We start from the raw sequence: 26,776 nt of genomic DNA, 5'->3' as shown, positions 1-26,776 counted from the left end.
TTTTCATGATATGTTTTTTAGAAGACTTGCTCACCAAAAGAAGAAAAAGGAGAAAAATAATAACAGAAGGAAACTACTACCAAAAGTGCTGTTGGAAGCCTATTCCTCTTCAGATGACACCAGTGCTGAGAACTTTTGATTCAAAGCTCTTCATTTCCTACAAATATTTTTTTCACTGTTCCAAATATGGAAGAGACTCTGAATAGCAAAAGTGCTGTGCTTTTTAAAACCTGCTGGACAACTTTTCATCTCTAGCAGTACTGAAGTTTTGCCATAGCAGACTGTGTGTGACAAACTGCAAAACATATGCATAAAAAAAATCTAGACTCTTCTAACTGTGCCAATCCATGGCTAAAAACTTACTTCTGGAGCCACACAGCTGTTGAAATCAGTCATATTTACAATTTTTACAAATGAGTTTATTTTAATAAAAACAAGTTACTCTGAGCATGATCTCTAAACAGATTTATGTGGGCTGGCACAATCTGCTATGTTAAACATATATTCATATTGCTTAGGTCTGTAACCAATTGTGTGTGTGTGTGTGTGTGTGTGTGTGTGTGTGTGTGTTTGAGGGTGATAACAGTCTTGCTTTGTTCAAGGATACCAAATAATTGGCAGCAATTCAGCCAAGGACACTGTTCTAAGCACCGTGCTATTGAAGTTGTTTTCCTGGACAGAATTGCCCTGTGGGCATGGCCCTAAACTGAGAGGACTCTGGGCTGCTGGCACTGGGCAGCGAACCAGGCAGACAGCTTCTAGTGAGAAGGAGGTGACTCTATAAACTGATGCTAAAGAAGATGAGGAGGAGGAGAAAAGGAAGGAAGGGAAGGAGGGAGAGAAGGGAGAAGGAGAATGAGGAAAAGAGAAGAGAGGGAGATAGCGAAGGGGAGATTTCTGTTCATCAGCCCGTACCCTTAAAGGGATCTCTTTTTGAATCCCACCTTGATCTCTTCTCACTTCTCACCTTGGTTGATGTTTTCATGCTCATGTTTTTTGCTGGGTTACTAGACTGTAGTCTTCTTGAAGACAAAAATATTGCTGGACTCAGTTTTCATCTCCCACAGTGCCTGGCATATGCTGGTGCTCAAAAACCTAGCTGTTTAATGTATGAACAAAAGAATGAATTTCTGTAGCTCAAGCCATTTCCTTTCCTCAGAAAGAAGTCCTAAGCAGTCTCTCAGTGGGCACAGTACTGCCCCCTAGGGGGCGTCTTGAGATTTTGTGGGGGCAGTTTTTGTTCCGTAGTTCTCACTGGGGCTAAAGTATTTACATAGTGCAACACATATTATTTTTATAGATATTAGTATAGTATTTTAGAATAAACCACTTTCTCTTTTTCCACCTTTATAACATACACTGGTTTATTGAACTTATTTGTGTAGTTTACATTATCTGCGAATTTAACTCCAGGAGAGCAAAGTGGTGGTACATTTTTGTTGTAAATACAGGATGTTGAGTACGGTAGGGTTGAGTATCTCTGTTTATAAGATCATTAAGCTTTACTTGCTTCTGTTTCCCCAAGTTCTAGGATTCTAAGACAAAACATATAAATAAAAAGAAACTGCTGTATATCGATTTCAACAATCAGGGTTGTACTTTAAGCAACTGCACATTTTAGGATTAATGTGGCTCAGTGGAGTACTACTGTCAAAGCACAGAGGGTTGAGCGTCCAGGCCCATGAATCTGTGCAGAGCAGCTTGGAGGGTGAGACGTTTCTCTCCGCTTTGGTTTGCACGTTTCATAATTTTAAAAAGGATGTGGGGGTGGGGGGAAGGGAAGCGGAGGTGAGGAGGGGCGGTGACGCCGTCCGGTTTTCCCCAAAGCCTGGGTCCTTGGCTGGCATCTTCTTCGGGACTAGCTCCCATTGAAGCTGTCCGGTGAAGACCATATCTTTAAAAGAAAGCCTTCAGCGGAGAGGCTCGTGAGCGGGGCGGCGGGTGGGGGGAGAGGGGGGAAGGGGCAGGCATGGGGGTAAAGGAGGACTTTGGGAAGCAAAGGGTGGTTCCGTCTTCAACTGCAGTTCGAAGTGAGGCTGAACTGAACTTTCGGTGTCAGCGGGTGGAGCTGCGGTTTGTGCTGGGGTAGGCACCCGCAGGCGAGAAGAGGCGGGCCGGAGGTTGACAGAAAGTGGGGTTTCGGGCTGGAATCCAGACTGGTCTCAGCAAGGCGGGGCTTCTTTTGACAGTGGGCGGGGATTCCGATGAAGGGGGCGGGGCTCGGGTGGAATGCCACCAGGAGATGGGGCTTAGGATGACAAGGGGCATTTCTTAGGATCCGGCGGTGACATTAGCAAGGCAGAGCGCCCGGAGGGCAGGGCCACAAGTGACAGAAGGCGGGGACTGACCTGAGTAAAGACAAGTCTTCTGTTGGTGGGTGGAGCTACCGCCCGCAAGGGGCGGGGCCGCTTCGAGACCTGGAGGAGGCGAGGCTTCTGCTGACAGAGGGCGGGGCTTCCGAGCCGGCCGGGGCGGGGATTCTGTTGACAGAGGGGCGGGGCGGTTCCCTACCTCCCCGTGCGCCAATCCAGAGGGTAGAGACCCGGTCGAACCCCAGGGGAGCAGCCGGGTCCGTGAGTAGAGAGCCTGGCGCGGAGCGGGGTGGGGGCGCGCGGACGGCGCGCGCGCGGGAGGGCCCCGCCTCGGCCGGCTCCTTCCCTCCCTCCCCGCCCCCGGTCGGCCGCTGGGGCGCGCGCCTCGCCTCGCACCCCCACCCCCGACCCTCCACGCTCTGCTGGGCCCGCCGAGCTGCCTAGGCCGTGTGCCGGCCCGCCGAGCGGTTCCGGGTGTAGGGTTCACAGGTCAGAGTTGACTCCCTGAAAAGTGCAGCCGGTTTGAAATGCAAGATGGCGGCGGCGGGGCGCTGAGAGGCGCGGCGGCCCCTGCAGGTAGCGGCACGAGCCGACTCCGCCACGAGTGGGCCGGGACGCCCGGGGACTGCGGGTGGGAACCGGCAGCGCAGAGCTCGCGAGCGGCGCGGCGGCCGGGGAAGGCGAGCGCCGCGCGGGCCGGCCGGAGGAGGGCGGCCCCAGGGCTGAGACCCCGGGGGCTGAGCGCGCCGGCGGCGGCGGCGGCGGCGGGCGGCGGGCGGCGGGGCGGACCCGGCGCGGGGCGTCCGAGGGGGAGGGACTCGGCCTGCTGGCCCCGGGGTATCGCCGCCGAGGGACAGACCCCCGAGGGTCCTTCGCGATTTCGGGGTGTCTGCGGCCGTGGAAGGAGCTGCGGGTGGGCTCTGTAGGGGAATATACCAGCCCCGGTCCTTATGAGAGCACCGAACAACTTGGGACCGTTGAGGGGAGTGAAGACGGGGCTTCTTGGGGTGGGGGTGGGGGGTGAGGGGGGGGAGAGGAGAGGGCGCCGCATGGACGGAGGACCCCAGCGATGTTAAGGGTCCTAGGGGAGGTCGGAAGGCCTGCCCTGCGGGGGGCCCGTGGCCTCGTGGGGACTGTCTCTCGGAGAGTAAGGAAAGATCGTCTTGCTGGAGCTGAGCGCATTGGCATTGGGGTTGGAGCCCCGGGAAACCTTTCCGGCGAGGTTGTACCCCACTTCGGAGAAGACTGGGCATCCATTTCGGGGTCAGGCCGTTCCCCCTCTTCGGGGCAAGACTCAGAATGGAGTCTTTAAGAACTGTATTCCGTTTTGAGGAAGCCTGGGAGAAGTTAATTAAAGAGAATGGAGATGTTATCCGTCCCTTTCAGAAGGGAGACTGAGAGGCCGACCAGGGACTCCTCCGAGCCTTGGGGCCTAACGGGAACCATCTCCCAATCTTGGCGGGGAATGAAGTGCTGGGAAGGAGCTGTGAGGGGAACGGGAGCGGGGTCTAATGGCCGAGAAGACCTCTGGCGGGTGCCCTTTCCCTGTGGATTTACGCCAAAGTTCTAGGTACAGGGACTCGAAATTCTTTGTTTCGTGCATCTCCCTCCACCTCTCCCCTCCGTAGGTAGCAGTAAGAAAAGAGCAAAAGCCCAGAGGAGGAGAAGGTTCCGTTTGATATCCTTAGTTTAGGTTAGCGAAGGAACAAGCTCTGGCAAGGCTTCAGTGAAAGAGTCAGGGGAGGGGAAGTGGGAAGCGGGGAAAGGGGTGGATAGAGGAGGGATACGGGGCAGAGATGGGGCAGAGTGGGAATTCTGCGGCGCTTTTCTATCACACCCCGGAGCTGAAGAAACACATGAGGAGGAGCTGATCTTTTGCGGGGTGGGGGGGGTGGGGGTGGTGGGGCTGGGGAGGGGGGTGGTAAAGAAAGGGTGATAGTTTGTAATGTGATTAGGTTGGGATTCCATGTAACTTGAAAGGGAAAAGCAGTTCTCTTGGAGGCCAAGAGGACAACAGAAAAGGGGGGGGGGCGGAAATCAGAGGATTGGAAAATACAGGGTTCACAGTTAGGAAGAAGCAGTCTTCCCTCCAGGAATAGTGCCTGTTTGTGGGTTTGGAGTGTGTGTGTGTGTGTGTGTGTGTGTGTGTGTGTGTACGTGCCTACATAAGTGCACCTTTAGATTTGTTGGTATTGGTCATTGTTTCTTAGTCTTTGTCTGAAAGCTTCAACTGGTGTTATATGGTATTATGTGAATTACCTTTGTTTCTGAAAAATTACCCCCAAAAAGTCATTTGTTCTTATGCCAACAGTGAGGATGAATGAACGTTGTTTCTCACAGGGATGTTGGCCTCAGTATATCCATAGATTTTTAAAAATTTTCTCAAGTAGCAATTCTGACTCTTGATTTCAAGCAAAAGAAATGTGGGCGCTGTCAAAGACAGTAACGCATAACAGGATGTAAAAGGGCCTTCATGAATGTTTTCCCCCCTTAATCTGTCCCTCCTTGCTCTAAGCATTTTAGGGCAAAGCTGATTAATCTTGTGCAAAATGCAAAATAAAATGTAAAATCTTATGGTCTTTCAATATAGAATTGGTAGAATTTCACTTATCAATGAATCTTTGTAGAAGTACATCTTCAAATGCTCTATTTCATGATCGCGAATAAAATGAGAAAAAGTAAGACTTGGATAACTGATGACAGCTATGATTCATACAGGTTTTTTGAACCATTCTAGTATTTTTAAGAGTCTTAACGTCTGTTAGGGAAATGGCTTCTCAAACACATTTCAAGTATAAACTAGTTGAGAGCTGTGCATTTGGAGTATTATTATACATGTGAGCTGTTCTTTGGTGTCCCCAAAGTGCATGTAGCTCTAGTTTTGTATTCAGTTCTGAACAGATGAGGCTGGATGAACCAGAGTGACACTGATGCCAGATGGTTTGAAAATATGCTAGGACTGAAAACATAAATGCGCTTGTGCTGGTGAGCACTCATTAGTAGTAGATGTCTCTCCTTTATAGTGAGCTTGTTATGTCCCTGGATTTGGAGGACTGTCCATTGATGATTTCACAATTATTTCACCTTCGATGATACTTACAGGGTTTTTTTTTCCAATAAATGTGAATAAAGTTTTATGTTATTTATTTTTATTTTTAACATTTATTTATTTTTGAGACAGAGACAGAGCATGAGCAGGGGAGGGTCAGAGAGAGGGAGACACAGAATCTGAAACAGGCTCCAGGCTCTGAGCTGTCAGCACAGAGCCCCACGCGGGGCTCGAACTCACGGACAGCGAGATCATGACCTGAGCCGAAGTCGGACACCCAACCGACTGAGCCACCCAGGCGCCCCAAGTTTTATGTTATTTTATTAATGAACTTAATAGCATAGGTGAGGTGGCTCATTTTGCAGTTTCTCCCTTTTTTATTATATTTTACACTAAGACTGAAAGGTGATGTAATAATGTATTTGTTTTCTTCCTTATAATGTTAATTGGGCACAAAAATAGGTTATTTGGGACTTAGTTTGACGTAAATCATGGTTTTATATTTAAATGGAAGTACTCTTAAAATTACTAAAGTGATTACAAATGCAGCTGAGGAAATAACCTTTTCATGTACATTGCATCATTGTGGATTTGGACTCAAGAGACTACTTATTTGAATATTAGCCATGTTAAAACTTCAGTGCCTAAGCTAGGTTTTAATCTAATATCATATTCATTAATTCATGGAGGTGTTTGGAAATATCTATTGCATTGTTTATGGTAGTAGCTAGTAGCGAGTGTAGCACATTCACTTTTACATCTAAGTTTTTTCTAACCTAAAATCCTTCTAAATCATCCTATGTAATCTCAGAAGCAATTTAAATTACATTTAATTGAAGGGGGGAAAAAAAAACCCTGTGCTGATAGCCTTTGAATAATAGCCGATGTTTCCATAATATTACTGATCTGTTTTATCATATCCTTGTTGCTCTGATATATTTGTGGTTGTGAGTGACCAAATTTGCCTGACTGAGGCTGCTGATTTAGATTATTAATCAGGATATACATGTGAGTTTATATTTTGGAGACCTGTATTTCATACAGATAATTTTTAAAGTAAATATGTAAATTTTTAGGTAGTTGCCAGGTTTTGGTCTTAAAGGATGCTGAATTTTTGTAGCTTATATAATCAATATTCTATGATGCATTCAAGAGATACAAAAATATATACCTTTGATCTAAACAAATATGATGATGTACTTTAAAAAAGAAGTTTTATGAGCAGTTTAAGAATGACATTCAAGGCAGTCAGAATTTTTATGAAGGATGTTTGTTTTCAGTTTTTAGATTTTTAAAAAATAATATTTTCAAAATCTAAAACATCAAAACATTAAAGTAATAGACATAACATATTTATCATTTTAAGTAAAAGAACTTTGTCATTAAATTTTAGTGATTTCATATTTCCTAGGGGATTTCTGACTCCCTTTTCTCCCTTTCTAAAGACCTTTCTTTCTCTTTTTTGTTTGATTCTTGTGAGAAATGAAAAGAGATGGAAAGATTTTGATATTTCTGAGTACTTCACTCATAATGATGTTTTTCTTCTATATTTAGTCTATTCCCTTTTACCTTCCAATATTGTCAAAAAGAATTGTGTTAAAACTTTACTGGGCATGGACTGTCCTGGAGAGTGAGGGCATGGTGAGGACAGAACAATTTCTCTTCATGAGAAATTCTACAGTTAGATGATTTATATCAGAGCTTTGTTAGTTCTGTGAAACACCTTTTAAAATGAGTCATATATTAATGATTGTCCTTGAAGCTAAGGTCAGAGAAAGTATGTGTATGTTGGAGTGGGGGGTATAAAATTATGATTGATTAATGTCTATCTGTTAAAGCCAACTTGTAGCATTGCTAAATATGCTCAAAGGTACGAAATGGAAATAAAATTGATTGTTGCCTAAACTTTGAAAATATTTCATAATGTTTTGGGGCACCTGGGTGGCTCAGTCAATTGAGCGTCCAACTCGATTTCAGCTCTGGTCAGGATCCCAGGGTCATGGGATCAAGCCCCAAGTTGGGCTCTGCACTGAGCAGGGAGCCTCCTTGGGATTCTTTTTCTCTTTCTCTCTCTCCCACTTCCTCCCTCCCTCCCTGTCTCTCTCTCTAAAATAAAAATAATAATAATAAACTATTTTATTATGTTTCAACATTTAGCATGGTTTGTGCAAAGACTTCCTCTGTTGTGTAACTTAAAATAAACACCTTAAATAAAAGTCAGAAAAATGTGAGTGCCTGGGTGGCTCTGTCATTAAGCATCTGACTTTGGCTCAGGTTCGTGAGTTTGAGTCCCACATCAGGCGACCTCAGGCAAGCTCAGGGGGAACTCGAGCCCCGCTTCAGGTAAAACACAAGCCGTGCTTCAGGTGAGCCCTGCTCGTCTCTCTCTCTCTGCCCCTCACTCACTTGCTCCCTCTCTCTTCAAAAAAAAAAAAATAAATAAATGTCAGAAAAATGTAATTGTGGACTTACTGAGTGCCAAGAGATATTCCAAACACTTTACATATGTTATCTTATTTTTTAATTTTATTTGTTTAGGGTTTATTTATTTTTGAGAGAAAGAGAGGGACAGAGCGCAAGCAGGGAAGGGGCAGAGAGAGAGAGGGACTCACAGAATCTGAAGCAGGCTCCAAGCTGTGAGCTGTCAGCACCGAGCCCAATGTGGGGCTCAAACTCACAGAGTGCAAGATCATGACCTGAGCCAAAGTCAGACGCTTAACTGACTGAGCCACCCAGGCACCCCTACATGTGTTATTTTAAATACATGTTCATAGAGACCCATTTTAAATGAGGGGCATTGGCATAGGCAGGCTAAGTCACTTGTCTAAGGCCACCCAGCTAGTAAGGGACATAGCTGAGATTTGAACCCATGCAGTCTGGTTCCAAAGCCCAAGCTCTTCATCTTTGTTTGCAGTCGTCTTCTGCCAAACAACTGATCTGTTTTCTTGTATAACGTATACGGCTAAGATGACTTCTTTAGTTTTTGAAGTTCATTCTAATCTTAAAATTGTTAAAGTTACTTTGAGTTAGAGTGAAGTGTTCTAAAATAATCCCAGTACCAGGAACTGAAATAACATCAGGCAAGTATGCTTTTCATCCAGAAGTATGGCGGAGCTCATTTGTTGCTCCTCTAGTTGCCTTGTGCCTTCACGTGTCTCAGCAGCTCTTCTCAAGAGACTCTTATTCAGTAAAACGTCTTGTATTTACTGTGTGATTTAAGAATGAGTTCAAATAGGTTACCAATTTCCTATATTATTAATAATTCATTTTGGAAAATAACTTCCCCTCTTTGGCAGCTGTTTCCTATCTTCTCTTCTAGTCCACATCCTGTATATGGATGGCTCAGGAGTTTCCAAACAAGGAGATACCAGGAAATGAAACTGTAAAATCCCAGGCTGCAGATAACAGGATGTTCCCAGTGGGCCTACCAGGAAAATGCTCTTTTGCTTTTCATGAAAATAGTCTAACTATTCAGCCTAAGCTTTAACTTAACCTAGAAATATTTTACTAAAGGGTTGGTGTATTTCCATTATTTCTTGAGAGCCTCTTGATGAACATGTATATAATAACATATGGAATCAAAGAATAAGTTATTTGGAGAAAATAATCTTCCTTAATATTTATTCACTGTGGTGTATGGAGTTCCGGTCTTCAAGACAACAACAAAAATGCTTCAACCCTTCAGAAGCACTATTTACTGTTATTTATTAAAAGAAGCAATTATATCTTTTAGTAAATTTTCCTTATTGGTTTAAGTGCTCCAAATAATACACCACAACATTTTTGGACACATATCTCAATTTCGGCAGATGATTTTCAGTTTGTTTGATTGTACAGTCTGATGCTTCACAACGCACTGATTGAAAGCCATTTGGTAGTAGCTTTCTTGCAAAAATGAAACACAGATCAGTCTATTACATACCACATGCTTTGGGGTAGAGTGCCACTAACTTTTTTAAGTTGTACTGGCTTGTTGCCAGCTTAATAATCCACCCCATTCCAGTTATTACATAGTAAAATAGGATTCAAGTATCAATGGGTTTATTGTGTGAACGTGTCAACATACACTTCCTCCCACCTCTTAGTTTAACTAAATTGTCTTTCATAACTTGTGTACTAATATTTTACAGTTCCCAATTTCTTCACCTCAGTTTTTATATTATAGCCTGCATATATTCACATTTTGAAAATTTTTTATTGAAAATAGTATAATAGTGAAAATAGTATATGACTTGGTTGTTTTATATAATATAAATAGAATTTTTGAAAATGTTTTAAATTTTGTGTTTCTTACTAATATTGGGTTTGGCATTTAAATGATTCTTTTACAATTTCTGTGAGGAAATTAATTTTTTTCAAAATTATATTTATTTTTAAAAAGCCAAGGCATAACCTTTAAAGTCCTAAGACTGAATTATATCTAGGATGATAAAGTGATATTATTATTATTATTTTTTTTGTAGGAGATGGCAGATAGGTACTTCAGACCTGTTGGTAATGATGGCCTGAGCTAAACACCTAATTTGAAGGGACACTGTCCTTGTCAAAGAACAGAATGCTGAGGAAGCTATGGCAAGTATGTGTTTCATTGTTTGGGTATGATAAAACTCATATTCTGAATAATGCTCACTTTAGATTCCATGATACTGTATTTGCCTAACATTTTAAAAGCTTTTCTTAAAAAAGCAGCAGACTTAGTTAGTCTTGACACTTTGTTAAGAAATGTACTTCCAAGCTTTAAAAATAAAGGCATATCGGCTGCATTAATTTCAAAGAAAACAGTATCACACTTCATGATAAATCTAAGTGGTATATTAATAATTGATTTTTTGACTAATATTTGTTGAAATACACTGTACCTGGTGCTGTGGTAACAGTGGCAAACAAGTCAAATTAAGGTTGCGAGGGCAGAGACCTTTAGTGTAGGGAAATTGATTTAGAAATTTTACCTTTTTTTTTGCCTATATCCAGAAAAATGCTTCAAGACTTACAAGATCAGTTCCTGAAAATATACTTACGATATATAATCTATTAATAATAGTTAATTATAATATAAAAATTAGGATATTGATGATTAAATACTTGGTTTTAGGTGAAACATGCCAGTTTTTAAATATTTGAATATATTTGTACATAATCACTTTTATATTTTATTTGCCTGACATAAATTGGCTTTTATAACAAGCATTAAATTACATACTATAGTGCTGAAATATTTACACATTATTCCAATTGTCATTTTAGATGATTTCAGAAAGTACTAGGAAAGATTCCATAACTATTAATGTGGTGGTTCAACTTTCATTTTTTAAAAATTGATAGAGTCCTTAGAAGTTGGCATTACCAATACTAATTACTGTTGTCTTTCAAAGTATTTTTTATAACTAAATGATTATAACCTGAGTAAAACAAGTAACATTTTATTTTATAAATGAGAAAGGTAACAGATAGATGAATGGTTTTTCATCCTCTCAGTGATAATCTCACTTGCAATCAAGAATAGCATTCTTATGTTACATTGCCTGTGAAAGACTTGTTAACACACCTCCTTGAGAAAATTAGGGAAAAACTATTTGCAGCAAAAAATTACTTTGGGGTACTACTATAAACTTTAATAATAAATACAGGAGATTCCACCATAGTACTTACTTGTATATCACTCTCAATATGTTATATACCTACCTAATGCCACAGAAGGTAGAAAACCAGGATTTTGGAGACCGTTTTTTGCATTTAATGTTTGTTTATTTTTGAGAATGAGAGAGAACACTCATGAGCAGGGGAGGGGTACAGAGAGAGGGAGACACAGAATCCAAAGCAGGCTCCAGGCTCTGAGCTGTCAACATAGAGCCCAATGTGGGACTCAAACCCACAAACTGTGAGATCTTGACGTGAGCTGAAGTCGGACCCCCAACTGACTGAGCCACGTTCGTGACCCAGCAGAGACCTTTCAAAAAGACATTTCACTCCTCAAATATGGGGTCAGAGCTTGCAAAGAGAAATTTATCCAGCTTGAAATCTTCTTTTAATCTTTAGCATTTTTAAGGTTGGCTTTCTCAGGTGGAAAAAAAACAGAGAAGATGGAGTTTCTAAACCCTTAAGCCTTAGTTTAGCATTAGCAAAAGGATCTTCTGAAATTCGATGATCTTTGGCCAGTTTCTTAGATGCTTCCATTTTGATCACATTCACTCCTGTCTATATTCACCTTAATACTTGAATTTTGATTGTCTTGAGACCATATTGGCAATTTTCTTGAGATTTATCTCTTAGGTAATGATTCTAGGTTACCGTAATTCTCAAAAACATTTGCTGTGGGTACAAATTTGGGTTGTCAGATTTCTCATTTAATAGTTTTTAGGAACTTGAGCATTGTTTCTAAATGCTTTTATATTTTCTCTTTAGGCCTCAAGTGCATAGAGGCCAAAATTGTTTTCCTTTTTTTAATTAAAAAAAGCATCCTCAGGGCACCTGGGTGGCTCAGTTGGTTAAGCATCCAACTTCAGCTCAGGTCATGACCTCTCAGTCCATGAGTTCGAGCCCTGTGTCAGGCTCTGCTAACAGCTCAGAGACTGGAGCCTGCTTCGTTCGGATTCTCTGTCTCCCTCTTTCTTTCTCCCTCCCCCATTCATGCTTTGTCTCTCTCAGTCTCTGAAAAATGAATAAATGTTTTAAGAAAAAAAAAAGCATCCTTTTTTTTTTTAGCAAAGTGAATATTTGTTTTAATCCCATTACTCTTTTTTTTGTCTTTTCAAAGTTTTATTTAAATTCTAGTTAGTTATACTCTATTATTCTTTATTCCTGTTATTATTTCAGGCATTCTGTGATTTGGGTGGATTTGTAACTTTTAGTTTGAATATAAACATGTAAAAATAAGTATTTTCAGCTGGCTAAACAGAACTGTGACTCAGAGAGTAAGAAGTGAAACTAAATAGAATACAGAGTTCTAAGAATTCTCAGTATAGGTATGAATACATATCCCAAAGGAGTCTCAGTTTATATTTTAGCTACCCTGAGAACAGTTTTTAGTTAGTACCAACTCAAAACTAACATAATCCCTAAAAATTATAAGTACTCATATTTGACTTAGAATTGGTATAAAAAATAGTTTTTATTCACATAAAATACCAGTATAACATGCTCTTGTGGCTAACTAGCCAAATAAATTATTATCTATTAATCATTTAATTTGAAGTACAAGACAGCCAAAAAAATAGAGGCATGGAAATTCAGTATAGTTCTGCTTAACTATAAAAATTTTTAGGCTTTTTTTGTAGCACTAAGCATAGAATTTAAAACAATCTACTATTTATAGTAGATTACATTGAGAACTTATTTTTTAATCTCTTTAAAAATGTAGAGCACCATTAAAGTACAGTTTTCTCCTGGAACGGAAAAATAATTATTCTAAGTTCAGATTTGCATTTGCTATTTTTACAAGAACCCTTTTCTCCTGAGTTTCACTGCAGGACTAATTCTGCGAATGAGTATGTCTCCCTTGTTTCATTCTTACGCAGTCCAAAATTTAGACATGTACTATTCATATGTAAAACTGATTTGTTACAACAGAATTATACATGTTGGTAAATGTTTGTTGAATATTCACTGCTATATTTTAATAAATAGGATGTTTTTGAGTTGTTTTAATATTCTAGTGACTAAGGTAATGTTATTGGTAAGGATTTTACCATTGGAAGTAATCTATAAAATAAGTCAGATGTTCTTTATAACTTTATAACTCCTCTATAAATGAGTGTTAAAGGTCCCCTCCGCCCCCAGCAAATATTATTGAGGCCTTGATAGGCAATGTGTTAGGCCCTGGGGATATAGTGGAAAACTGCGTGGACATTCTTCTTGACCGTGTAGGAACTGCTGTTAGAACTGAACTGTCCTCAGTTTTTATACACTGATAAAATGAATTTTGCTTTCATTAAGTGCTTTCCTGTAAAGAAACATTGTCATAATTATTTTGATGAGTGAAGAATCATGAATTGTGTGAGAAGTATCCTACCCTCAGCAGAAGAACCAGGATGCAGATAAAACCATGGAAATTGGCTTGGCCTAGATCCATATGCTGCAGACTCCGAGTGTTCTTGAGGGCTCTGAGAACTAGTATGATTTCTCAGGCCATGGAGAAGCAGCTCCCCAAAATGTCTGGGTGTTATACATACTCAGGGATTTCTGCTTCCCTGAAAAAAACCTTTATGTAGCCCATGTTTTTGCCATAGAAAGGGAACTTTGTTTCCAGCTGCAGACAAGGGACCACCAAAACATCCTAGCCTATTTGCAATTTTAAGGCCTTGAAATTAGTGTTTGTTGCATTTTCTAATAGAGCAATATTATAACAACATTAAAATTTGTGAATAGCACACATAAAAATTTCACCCATAATCTCATGTGAAAATTTCATTTCTTTATATTCTCATCTAGTTTTTGTCCATATACATACCTATTTTCCCTTAGTTATTTTATAATTAATATGCAAATTTTGTTCTGATCTTTAAAAATTGTAACAGTAAATGGATAAATATTTTTTCATATTCCTTAATTGCTCTTGATTACCATTTTTAAGGGTAGTGTAACAGTTAATTGATCGTGTTTGGTATTTTGTTATTGTTTTGTTTTTTTTTTTTTTTTACCATTTTTCTACTGAAAAGTTAATTGAAAATAGCTTTCAAGTATAATTATATCTACAGTGCTGAATGCATTTAAAGCATAATTTTTTATTTTATTGGCAATCTTTATTTGGTGCTTAAATTGCAAAGCCACCTAGCTAGCTACTCAGTTGTGCAACTGAACTCTACTCTCCTTTACAGGTAAATAGTGCAAGTTTCCCCAAATTGATTTTGAGTTCTGTTGTTAGCTGACCTTCAAGTAGAGGAGGACTATCGGCTAATAGCAATTTCTGTATGACAGTTTTCCTGTCTCAGCCCTATTGCACTTTAATGATAAAAGGAGATAAATTGGAACCACACCAAAGATATTTTCCTTCTGTCTTTTTACCCTTTCTGCTTTTTCATTCAGTTTGTGTGCCTTGTCAGCTGATTATGTTACTTGAAAGAGAGAAAGGGAATAATACTAAATAAATGGTATTTCTTCATCTCCCAAAAGAATTTTTCAGAGACTGGAAAATAGCATTAATTAGGCACCTACCGTGTATCACAGTGTGTGAAGCATTTATTCAATCAGCCTCTGAGGCAGATGGCATCATTCTTATTTTCTCCAGGGTAGCCTTTTCTGCTGCATTTCTAGAAGCCTCCTGCAATGTGCCCATAGAGCTTCTGATACTTCCTTTCTCATTGCATTGATCACAGTTATTTTAAGTAATTTTTACTGCCTGTTTTTCTTGCTCGACTGCTCGTATCTGACACACCGGAGGCAGTCTGTCTTGATCGTCACTTTACTGTAGTGCCAACACAGGGCCTGGCTCATGGTTGACGTTCAGCAAATAGGTGTCGAGTGAATTTGTTGAATTGAAGAATCTTGGTTTTATGGGTGAGAAAACTGAGGTTGATACTGAGTAACTTTTCCAGTCACTGAACTATTGAGTGACAGAGGAGACTCCAGAACGTGGTTTTGTCTTACATCACAAAGCCTCTGTGAATTTATTCCTTTGGGCCTGGGTTTCTTCTGTCATAAAAGTGGGGCATTTGTACTGAGTACCCTGCTTCCCTGAAAATTATGACCTTATAATCAGTACCATGAGGATGCCTTTGTGCTTTGGTCTATTTTCGAGCTATATACATTATAGTAAAATTGAGCCATTGGACCAAATCTTGAAGATCTTTTGGGAATTTTCAGTCTCCCTTTAGAAATATGTTAAACAATATAGTGACTCTGGTTTTGTTAGGAAAATGTAAGCGAACAGTTTTCAGGAGTACAGTGGAAAGAGAGTATTTTTCAGGTCTGTGTAGTTGGGTATATAAGTAACCTGAGCTTGAGGCAGTCTTAAATGCCCAAGATGATCAGGTTTGAGTCTTTTGCATTACTGAAGACTTTATTTAAAAATTTTTTTTAATGTTTTTTATTTATTTTTGAGACAGAGCATGAGCATGAGCAGGGGAGGGGCAAAGAGAGAGCGAGACACAGAATGTGAAGCAGGCTCCAGGCTCTGAGCTGTCAGCACAGAGCCCAACATGGGGCTCGAACTTACGAACTGCAAGATCATGACCTGAGCTGAAGTTGGACGCTCAACGGACTGAACCACCCAGGCGCCCCTATTTTAAATTTTTTTAACGTTTATTTATTTTTGAGAGAGAGAGACAGAGCGCGAATGCAAGAGAGGCAGAGAGAGAGGGAAACACAGAATCCAAAGCAGGCTGCAGGCTCTGAGCTGTCAGCACAGGGCCCGACACGGGGCTCAAACTCATGAACCACAAGGTCATGACCTGAGCTGAAGTCAGACGCTTAACCAACTGAGCCACCCAGGTGCCGCCTGAAGACTTTATTTCAAAAAGCTTCTCTTTTAAGTAGCTTGTTTAAGGTTACATTGCCAAGACCAATGCTTTCAAAGGACAAAGCACAACTGTGCATATACATCATTAGATTGTAAAATAATGTATGAACATTTTGTAATTTTATGACTTTATCAAAAAATATTTAAGCTTTTAAAATTTGTTTATATCTGCTTAAATTCTTATGAATTTAAGAGTGAGCTATAAGGAAGATAAATAAAAATAATAATTTGGCTAATTCCTATTTTTAAGCTAGATAAAATGAAAAGTAAGCAGTTTAACCTAAGACCTAGAGAGCCAGAATAATAAGGGGATCTTAGCTCCTCAAGTTTCCCTTCTGTATCTCTTATTAGTACTGGCTACTCTGTTTTAGCCCTGAGTGCCCAGGCCCTGCCTTCCACAGGGAAACAACCTGAAGGACACATTAAATTCACATTAGTTTTCAAATTTCACGGCTCAGCAGTGGTAAACTGAGAAGGATTTTTTGGTGACACCCATACATTGTCTTGAAAGTGTTTAAGTTTTTAAGGTACAGGCTTTCAAACACATCTCAGAACCCATCAGAGGTGCAAGTAGGGCTTATGGGATCCATGGGATGGGGTCAGGAAGTAGTTTAGCCTCTGCTTCTCCAGCCAGGCAGCTGTTTATTTGTCCGTTTTGCCCCAGGGCTTCTCCTAGAATTTTGTTTGAAGAAAGGGCTTCCCTGCTTACAACAAAAAGTTTGAAAACCATCACTAAGGAAAGGTAGTTCCAGAAAACAAAAAACAAAAAACAAAAAAAACTCCACCTTTCCATCTTTGATTTGTAACTATTAGTATATATCCATTTAAATATAATCTGAGATTCTGGGAGAATAACAGTTACAAAATAGCTTACTCCCCTGCCTTTTAGCAGTTCTCCCTCACTGCCAAAAATGTGGGTTTTGCTCATTTATTACTCTTCCACTTACTGCAGGCTATTTGAGGAAATACCTCTTCCTAATGACAAAAAATAATCAAACAGCTATTCTAGCACTTGAACAAAATAGTTCAAATCCTACTGAATTACATAGGAGAGATGGCATTAGTTTAGTTTATAACATTCAGTTAAGAAATAGTTGGTTTTTTTTTTTAAATTTTTTTTTTCCAACGTTTATTTATTTTTGGGACAGAGAGAGACAGAGCATGAACGGGGGAGGGGCAGAGAGAGAGGGAGACACAGAATCGGAAACAGGCTCCAGGCTCCGAGCCATCAGCCCAGAGCCCGACGCGGGGCTCGAACCCACGGACCGCGAGATCGTGACCTGGCTGAAGTCGGACGCTTAACCGACTGTGCCACCCAGGCGCCCCTGTTAAGAAATAGTTTTAAATATCAGTGACTTCTTTATGTTCCCTTAGAAATCAAAGACATTTTCCAGAGTAAAAAAACTAACAACAACAAAAAAAGACACCTTTGAGAATAGGGATTCTTTGAGAATAGGATACTATTATTACTAAGCTGATGCTTTACTTAATTTATTTTTTTATTTTAGAGCAGGGGAGAGGGACAGAGAGAGAGAGAATCTTAAGCAGGCTCCACATCCAGTGCAGAGCCCCACACAGGGCTTGATCTCATGACTGTGATATCATGACCTGAGCTGAAATCAAAAGTCAGATGCTCAAGTGACTGAGCCACCCAGGCTCCCTGCTTTTTATTTTATAATATTGGAAGTCTGGGCACGAGGGGTATTTAGGCCAACTTTCCATCTGTTGCTTGGATCCATCAAATGGATATGTAGTATGTACTTGAATAACCCCAGTGCAGAGGATCTTGCCACCTTCAAAGGCAGGGCATTCTCTCTTTGGACAGTTCTGTTTCCTAAAAAGTTTTCTTCTTTTACTGAGTCAGTATATCTCCTCAGACAGACCAGGTTTTGCTTTATAATCTTTGAAGTAAACTTTTTCTCCTCAGTTCAGCTAGTAAAAGGATTATACTAGTGAATGAAAATAGTTCTTGAGGTAGAGAGTAAATGAGACCGCTTAACTCATTTCCACTTTCATTTAGTTTAGACTTAAGCACACCACCTTTCATTGAGGTAGCATTAAAATTGTATTTTAGGGGCACCTGGCTCACTCAGTTAAGTGTCCTACTTCAGCTCAGGTCATGATCTCACAGTTCCTGAATTTGAGCCCTGCATCAGGCTCTGTGCTGTCAGCACAGAGCCCCTTTTGACTCCTCTGTCTCCCTCTCTCTTTGCTTCTCCTGTGCACTTTCTCTCTCTGTCTCTCTCTCTCAAAAATGAGAGAGAGACATTTAACGTTTAATAAACATTAAAAATTTTTATTTTAGAGGCTCCTGGGTGGCTCAGTCGGTTGAACGTCCGACTTCGGCTCAGGTCATGATATCGCAGTCTGTGAGTTCGAGCCCTGCGTTGGGCTCTGTGCTGACAGCTCAGTGCCTGGAGCCTGCTTCAGATTCTGTGTCTCCCTGTCTCTCTGCCCCTCCCCTGCTCATGCTCTGTCTCTCTCTCTCTGTCAAAAATAAGTAAACATTAAAAAAAAATAAAAAAAAATTTTAAATATGTGGGTACAAAATTATTAAAATGTATGTGTATGAGCATAATTCACTTTTTCTTGATGAGTCATGGTCATTCTTGTAAATTTCAGCTGCTATTCTCTGTGGTGATGTTCTCTGGGCATGTTGAGTTTCATAGGACTATTTTCCTCTTTGTTCTAGTTCAAGTTAATAAACATTTTGTGAGTCCCTACCTCTAGGCTTCTTGTATGCAAAGGGGATGCAGAAATAAATGAGAAGTCAGCCAAGATAGTTAAGCTGGGAGAGCATTAGATTGAAGATATAAAGGTTCTTGGAAGAGTGAGACACAAACTTCTAGTAAGGAGAGCAGGAGTACAGAGAGCTGGGAGGACAGAAATGTAACACTCCTCTGCCACAACACAGTAAGTGCTAGACCAAACGATAAACCGAGGAGGAGATCGGGCCAAGTTAAAGGGAGAAGGTGATCTAGAAGACAAGATCATCACACCACATTCACAAACAAGGGTCCTGGCCTAAGGAACAGCCTTCACTGTGTGTCCCTGGAACGGCAGTTATGTCTACTGTGCCCAAAGCATAAGGAAATAGGAGTCAGGAGAGAGATGGAAGAAAATCGAGATCGAGGCCAAGTTGTGGTAAGAACTACATGTGGCTTAAGGAGGTTGGACTTCATTCTTTTGGCATTGGGGAAATTTTAAGTCAGGGGACTGATATGATCAGATACGTTTTATAAATTCTGGTAGCATTGTGAAGAATGATTAAGAATAATGTTTCTGAAGCTATGATCATTCGTATCCATCTTTGCTGCTTTTGTCATACTTGGCCATGCTACTGGAATGATAAAACAAACCAGTGGGAGGAAGAAAGCGTAACTGATGGATTGAATTTCGTATACACTTAATGCCAGAGTCTCTGAGTACCTGTGACTGCTTTTTATAGTTTTAAAGTTCCTCCTTAGTAACAGCTTATCATTTCGCATTGATAACAGTGTGCTTACCAAAGCGGAGTCTTCTCCTACTTCCCTTTTATTATAGAGCTGGCTGAAAAATCCAAGCAACAAGCCTGGCGGCTGACCATTAGTATAGTACGTGACCTTCGGTGAGTTGGCTTGGGATAATCCTCCTTAGAGGACTTTCTTCCTGGTTCTAGTCTTATTCTAGATCTTTATAACTGAGCTGTCCAAAGCTTCGTATAAGTGAAATATAACTGCAATTTGTTTAAAAGATCATAATCACGCATTTGAAACATTTTTAAATTTATTTTAACGTAGGTGATTGGAGTTGTGCTTCAAAAAGTTCAGCAGTCCAACAGCATTTTATCTGCCAACGATAAGCTCTTTACTTGATTGCACCATGAAAAAGCTGCTAATGAAACTTGTTGAACACAAAAATGGACTTGAAGAACCAAAAGCCATTGTTTTCAAATGAATTCTGAACAGTTTTAAGCTTCAGTGCTTTTTAATCACCACTGAGATTTTGCTCATAACATCAGAATGGCAAGCAGGCGAAAATCCACAACACCCTGCATGGTCCTTGCCAGTGAGCAAGATCCAGACCTTGAGTTGATATCAGATTTGGATGACGGTCCTCCTGTACTTACACCTGTAGACAACACCAGGGCAGAGAGCATCTCAAGTGATGAAGAAGTTCATGAATCTGTGGATTCTGACAATCAGCAAAATAAAAAAGTTGAAGGTGGCTATGAATGTAAATATTGTACTTTTCAAACCCCAGATCTAAATATGTTTACTTTTCATGTGGATTCAGAACATCCCAACGTAGTGCTAAACTCATCCTATGTTTGTGTCGAATGCAATTTTCTTACCAAAAGGTATGATGCACTTTCTGAGCATAATCTGAAATATCACCCAGGAGAGGAGAATTTTAAGTTGACTATGGTGAAACGAAATAACCAGACAATCTTTGAACAGACAATAAATGATCTGACCTTTGATGGGAGTTTTGTTAAAGAGGAGAACTCAGAGCAAGCTGAACCAACAGAAGTTTCTTCAGGAATATCTATCAGTAAAACTCCAATTATGAAAATGATGAAGAATAAAGTAGAGACCAAACGGATCACAGTTCACCACAACTCAGTGGAGGATGTTCCTGAAGACAAAGAGAATGAAATCAAACCAGATCGTGAAGAAACTGTGGAAAATCCAAGTTCTTCGGCTTCTGAATCTAACACAAGCACTTCCGTTGCGAACAGAATACATCCAGGTGCTGCCAGCACCGTCGTGACGCCAGCAGCGGTTCTTCCTGGGTTAGCACAGGTGATAACCGCGGTCTCGGCTCAGCAGAATTCCAATCTGATTCCCAAAGTCTTAATCCCTGTTAATAGCATTCCTACCTACAATGCTGCATTGGATAACAACCCCCTTTTGCTTAACACCTACAACAAGTTCCCTTACCCGACAATGTCAGAAATTACTGTTCTCTCTGCTCAAGCAAAATACACAGAGGAACAGATCAAGATATGGTTTTCAGCCCAACGCCTAAAACATGGTGTCAGCTGGACTCCTGAGGAAGTAGAGGAGGCGAGAAGAAAACAATTCAACGGAACAGTACACACTGTACCTCAGACCATAACTGTTATTCCCACACACATTTCCACAGGGAGTAACGGTTTACCATCCATTTTGCAGACATGCCAAATAGTTGGTCAGCCAGGTCTGGTCCTTACACAAGTGGCTGGAACAAACACCCTGCCGGTGACAGCACCTATAGCCTTGACAGTGGCAGGGGTTCCAAATCAAACAAATGTGCAAAAGAGTCAGGCACCTGCCGCGCAGCCCGTTGCAGAGACAAAGCCGGCGACGGCAGCCGCTCCCCCTCCTCAGCTTGTCAAACATGAAAGCGCAGTGGCCAACCCTGATTCATTCGGCATTCGGGCAAAAAAGACGAAAGAGCAACTGGCAGAACTGAAAGTTAGCTACCTTAAAAATCAGTTTCCCCACGATTCAGAAATTATCAGACTTATGAAAATCACAGGCCTGACTAAAGGAGAGATTAAAAAATGGTTTAGCGACACAAGGTACAACCAGAGAAATTCAAAGAGTAACCAGTGCTTACATCTCAACAACGATTCCTCCACCACGATCGTTATAGACTCCAGCGACGAAACCGCGGAATCCCCAACCGTCGTCACGTCACAGCCCAAACAGTCCTGGAATCCTTTTCCCGACTTTACTCCCCAGAAGTTTAAAGAGAAGACGGCAGAGCAGCTTCGTGCTCTTCAGGCAAGTTTTCTCAACAGCTCCGCACTTACAGATGAAGAATTAAATAGGTTAAGAGCGCAAACCAAACTTACCAGAAGGGAGATTGATGCTTGGTTTACAGAGAAGAAGAAATCAAAAGCTTTAAAGGAAGAGAAAATGGAAATAGAGGAAAGTAATGCAGGTAGTTCCAAAGAAGAAGCTGGAGAAGCTTCTCCCAGAGACGAATCTGGTGCACCTAAGCCCGGGAGTACAGGCAAGGTGTGTAAAAAAACACCCGAGCAGTTGCACATGCTTAAAAGTGCATTTGTCCGAACGCAGTGGCCGTCGCCAGAGGAGTATGACAAGCTGGCTGAAGAAAGCGGGCTTGCGAGAACAGACATAGTTAGTTGGTTTGGGGACACCCGTTACGCTTGGAAAAACGGAAACTTAAAATGGTACTATTACTATCAAAGCGCCAATTCGAGTAGTGTTAATGGCCTGTCTTCCCTAAGGAAAAGGGGGAGAGGGAGGCCCAAAGGAAGGGGAAGAGGAAGACCGCGCGGGCGGCCGAGAGGGAGCAAGAGGATGAACAACTGGGACAGGGGGCCATCACTCATAAAATTTAAAACTGGAACTGCAATACTTAAGGATTATTACCTGAAGCACAAATTTCTTAACGAGCAAGACCTTGACGAACTTGTTAACAAATCACATATGGGCTACGAGCAGGTCAGAGAGTGGTTTGCAGAAAGACAGAGAAGATCAGAGTTAGGTATAGAATTATTTGAGGAAAATGAGGAGGAAGATGAAGTCATCGATGATCAGGACGAGGACGAAGAAGAAACCGATGATAGTGACACTTGGGAACCCCCACGACATGTGAAGCGGAAGCTTTCTAAATCAGATGACTGACATGTAAGTTTTTAATCTGAGCGTACATTCGTCAACCACATACCTTTAGAATAGTTGCCTCGTACCTGACAACGTTCATTTTTGATAGTTTTTTTTTTCTAAAATGGTTTTTCTTTTAGCTAAGAAGATGACCAGGGGCCATGACTGTAGCCAAGAGATACATGATTATTATGTGTAGTCTGATTATTATGATTGTTAGATTTATTATGTAGAGTTTAATGCTGCTTTAATTACTTACTTTTTACATGAAATGTTTTTTTACTTTGTCTTAAGGGAAAGTTGCCCATTCTCAGAGAACGGAGATGGGGCAGCGGGGAGGAGGGGGGGTGGATTCACAAATACTAAAGATAACTAAAATGTATTGCTTGCAACCCTCCTTCACTAAAGCTTCATTTTTTGCCTATTTAAGGAAAGAATTCAAAAACGAAAACTAAAAAGAAGGGGAAAAGTATACCGAAGGAAAGACTTACCACAGGGGTGAGGATTGCTCAGTTTTAGGAAACTAGGTGAAAATGGGTATCTTTTTTTATTCATTGTATTGCCCCCAAACTATTAGGTTTTTAACTATAGTTTAACATGCTTTATGTGTTAAAATTATTCAGTAATTTTTCTCTTGAAAGCCAAAGGTCTGTTTTAGGCTCTATGTAAATTCACATTTGCTTAGATGGCATCTGTTTTTGAAAACTGTGATATAAATTATTTCTGTCTCAGAGATCAAAAGGTAAATAACAGATTTGATATTAAATTAACTCAGTTGCCTAAAGTATCTTTTCACTCTTTGATATAAAACAAACCTGCTACCAGCAGAAACACTGTATTTGGTTAAAAATGTATCTCTTGTTATAAAAGCACAAGTAAATATGCTTTAAGTCTGAAGGTTTGGCATGTTCCTTAAATTTTAATTCATAGATTGAGTTAATTAAAATTCCACTGTAGTTGCAAATCAGATACCGGATTCAGAGTTAGGATTTCAATTCTTAATACTTCTGGAATTCAATAGCATAGTTCTGTTCTTTCCTACTCTCTGTATTGGAGTATTCCAGGATCAAATTTACACGTTTTTTGAGAACAGTGCACTTGTCACAAAATGTTTGTGTATGTCTATTAGTAGTCCCAAACCATCTTATTATCAGAAGTCACTGCACTGTTCTCACACAGTAAAGAAGGCAATAAGGCATAGACCCTCATTATCATATGAGCATATTTACTTACTTCCTTAGCTTTTTGCATCCCTACCCCATCCTCTGCTTTTATGCCCTGTTATTCTGCCAGCTATTTCCCTAATTCTTCCATGTCTTCCTCCCTGGCTTTATTTATTTGCTAAGCAATTATTTATAGAGAGCTTAATATGTACCAGGCACCTTTTTTACTGCTTAGCAGCCCTCTTCCAAGTTTTCTTTCTGTTAACACTTTTTTTTTTCAGGCAGAAGAGCAGATGAAACTAAAAATGCACCTATTTTATATTATTTTTTAAACACACCTGTCTTAGAATAAAGCCTCGCTCCAGGTTGTAGAGCATAATGTAAGTCACCAGCAGTTGAACAGTTTTTGCAGGTTTTCTCTGTGTGCAGCCCTCTGCTTCCTAATGTCAGAAATTTTCAGGACAGGCTTTCTTCTGACCCAGATGCATAAAATATTTTTAACAGGCATTTTTTATTGTTGCTAAACACAAGAATTCTCACTTGGCCAAGATGAAAGCAAGAAATGCGTTGCTGCAGTGAATTGTCATTGCGGCTGTAGTAACCTCAGCAGTGATTCTGTAGAGAGCGCCGATCTTCCAAAAATAATAGGAACTTTTTTGTACAGTTTGGTTTGACTTTAAGTTCGTGTAGATAATTCTCGTGTTCTATTGATACTCTAATGGATACTGTGGTCAGAAAATTCATACAAAGCCACCGTTTTCAAAATATTATATATAATATACATGTACTTTCGTGGTACATATTCAGGCATGCCTTTTAAAATATTAAGTCGAAAATCATGAAACACATTAACTAACAAGTTATTGTTGGCTTAGCAAAATACTTTTTCCTCTTATAAAAGGATTCACCATGAGTTTCCTCTAAATAGCTATTTGTCCATTTAAGTATGGTTCAGTTTACCAAAAATAAGTAACCAAAACTTCCAAAATAGTTATTGCAGAAAGTGAGATACATTTAATATGTTTTGCACAAGCCAGCCTTGTATATAAATAGAAAAAAAATACAAGAGCCTTTAGATTTCAGTCTTTTTACTACAAATACTGACAATGAGGAGCGCCTGGGTGGCTCAGTCACTTAAGCGTCTGACTCTGGATTTCCACTCAGGTCATGATCTCACGGTCGTGAGTTTGAGCCCCATGTCAGGCTCTGTGCTGACCATGGAGCCTGCTTGGGGTTCTCTCTCTCTCTCTCTCTCTCTCTCTCTCTCTGCCCCTCCCCTGCGTGTGCACGCTCTCTTTCTCTCTCAAAATATATGTTAATTTTAAAAAAACAAATACTGAAAATGAAATATATACTTCCTACTAATAATTTTTAATAAATCATTACATATAGGTGAAAATGTCTATATGCAGAATATATACATAGGAATTGTTCACAAAATCTAGTGCTTTATATAAGATGTATATAGCAAGTGATTTCTGTATTAATAAGCGAATACAGAGGATGTATTTTCATGGCTAATTTGTATAATTTTTGTTTCTAAAGTGGTAAACATTAAAATATTGTTTTCTTTAAAATTTTAGTTTTTTATTATGTTTTTCTTTTATAGCTGCCTAAAATGTTGGATGGGAATCAATTCTTCAACGCAAGATGTCTGATTTACTGTGAATGGGCCCAAACTTTGATGACACTGAAAACGTTTTGGGGCATACACATTCTCAAAAGATAGGATCCCGTGCCCAAAAGAAATGGAACTTAATGTTGTGCCAAAGTTAAACTACTGCATTTGGCGGAAGTTCTGCAATGTAAATAGAACACTAATTAAAAAAAAACTTGTAAAAATTCAAATTTTAATATAGTACATTTTTATTCTGATATGATGGAGACGTTCTGATTCTTAGACTTTCTGAGGGGGTTTAATGACCACTAGAGCTTGTCCTCATCTTTTGTCCAGGTTAATACTGTATGTCTAGTGAGATGGGCCTTACTGCCTGTATTCTTTGATACGTGATTAAGCTTATAGCTTTGAGTGACCAAACATTTTACAGAGTAAAAATTATTAGAAACAGGGGGAAAAAAAGAACCTGATTTATTTCTATGTCTTATCAGGCCTTGCACTAAGATTAAAATTTGTACGTGGGCTTATACCATTTTAATGTAAAACAGCCGATTGACACGCGTTGGAACGATTAAGATTTTGTGGTATCTTTGGCCCTTAATGATTGGATCTTTAATTGAACACATTCGTAGATACCACTCTTACTCTGTAATACTCTGTTCGTTTTTTTCATTAGAAGCTGAATTTGCTTTGTAGTAAACTGAAGATAATCAGTATTGAAGAAGGAAAAGAAAATGGCATAAGAATTTGAATAGGGTGAAACTCTGAAATAAATATTTTACCAAAAATGTGAAGAAGTACCATGTAGTAAATATATACTTAGTGTTTTCTTACAATCATATAGAAATCAGAAATGTTTGTACAGATATCAGATCAGAATTTTCAAGAATTATCTTTCAGTGAAATTCTACTGCAGGTAGCAATTTCAGTGAATAGAGAAAAAATTCTGAACTGATCATAATGAGTTAAAGGTTAGCTTTTCACTTATGAATTATGGGAGTGTTAACTGTTAACTCTTGCCATATCAGGAGACTGAAAGTTCATACTAACTTATAAACTTTGTAAAGACAGGTGCTGTTCATTCATGTTGAGAAGGACCCTTTTTTTGTGACTATAGGATCATTTTTCAAACTGTGCTTTCTTCATAGAAAAATGTTCAGTTTAATTAGCTCTGCATTTTAAAACGTTTTTCTGAATGATCGGATGTAGTGGGCTTGGCCAGTTTCTTTTGTCTAATTTAATGAATAATATTAAGCTCTTGTTTTTACCTAAATGTTTGTCAGCTAATGAGATGTTATGAAAAAGCCTTGAATATGCATGCTGCTTTCATTTTTATAAACTTTTTATTTTTTAACTATAGCTTTATTAGTAATTCCAAAATGCTGCAATGTAGCTGATTTCTTCACTCAGACAGCTGGCTTCGTGGGTGGCTTTTTCATACTACTGTTAACTTTTTTAAGAAGAAGCAATGTAAAGACTGTAACAATTTAATGCACTAAACTGTTCTTTCTTTTACACATTTAAAAACTTCTTAAAGCACTCTGTATTATAATGATTAAATTGCTCCCTTTTTTAAACCATT

The 26,776-nt window shown here is 39.8% G+C and overlaps 1 protein-coding gene across 5 annotated transcripts; it reads left to right on the top strand.

The window, feature by feature from the left end:
* The first annotated feature begins 1,873 nt into the window (after positions 1-1,873).
* Positions 1,874-26,776, top strand: ZHX1 (zinc fingers and homeoboxes 1). Of its 5 annotated transcripts, none has more exons than XR_007148584.1 (5): positions 2,560-2,888; positions 9,825-9,937; positions 19,594-22,437; positions 22,844-22,911; positions 25,186-26,776. XR_007148584.1 is itself a non-coding variant. In XM_047842406.1 (5 exons), the coding sequence occupies exon 4, from the start codon at positions 19,816-19,818 to the stop codon at positions 22,432-22,434; it is 2,619 nt and encodes an 872-aa protein (XP_047698362.1). In that variant the 5' UTR covers positions 2,560-2,888; positions 9,825-9,937; positions 19,358-19,421; positions 19,594-19,815; the 3' UTR covers positions 22,435-22,437; positions 25,186-26,776. The 5 variants fall into 5 exon arrangements, 3 of the variants coding, with proteins under 3 accessions (XP_047698363.1, XP_047698362.1, XP_047698361.1); XR_007148583.1 differs by having other exon boundaries at positions 22,844-22,940; XM_047842406.1 differs by lacking the exon at positions 22,844-22,911 and adding an exon at positions 19,358-19,421.

Source organism: Prionailurus viverrinus, chromosome F2, assembly GCF_022837055.1.
Source record: "Prionailurus viverrinus isolate Anna chromosome F2, UM_Priviv_1.0, whole genome shotgun sequence".
NCBI classification, from domain to species: domain Eukaryota; kingdom Metazoa; phylum Chordata; class Mammalia; order Carnivora; family Felidae; genus Prionailurus; species Prionailurus viverrinus.
This window is presented reverse-complemented; position numbering and strand designations above follow the sequence as displayed.

What these genes read in the sequence shown, in the direction of transcription:
- ZHX1 (XM_047842407.1), top strand. Translation starts at nt 19,816, where the DNA reads ATGGCAAGCAGGCGAAAATCCACAACACCCTGCATGGTCCTTGCCAGT.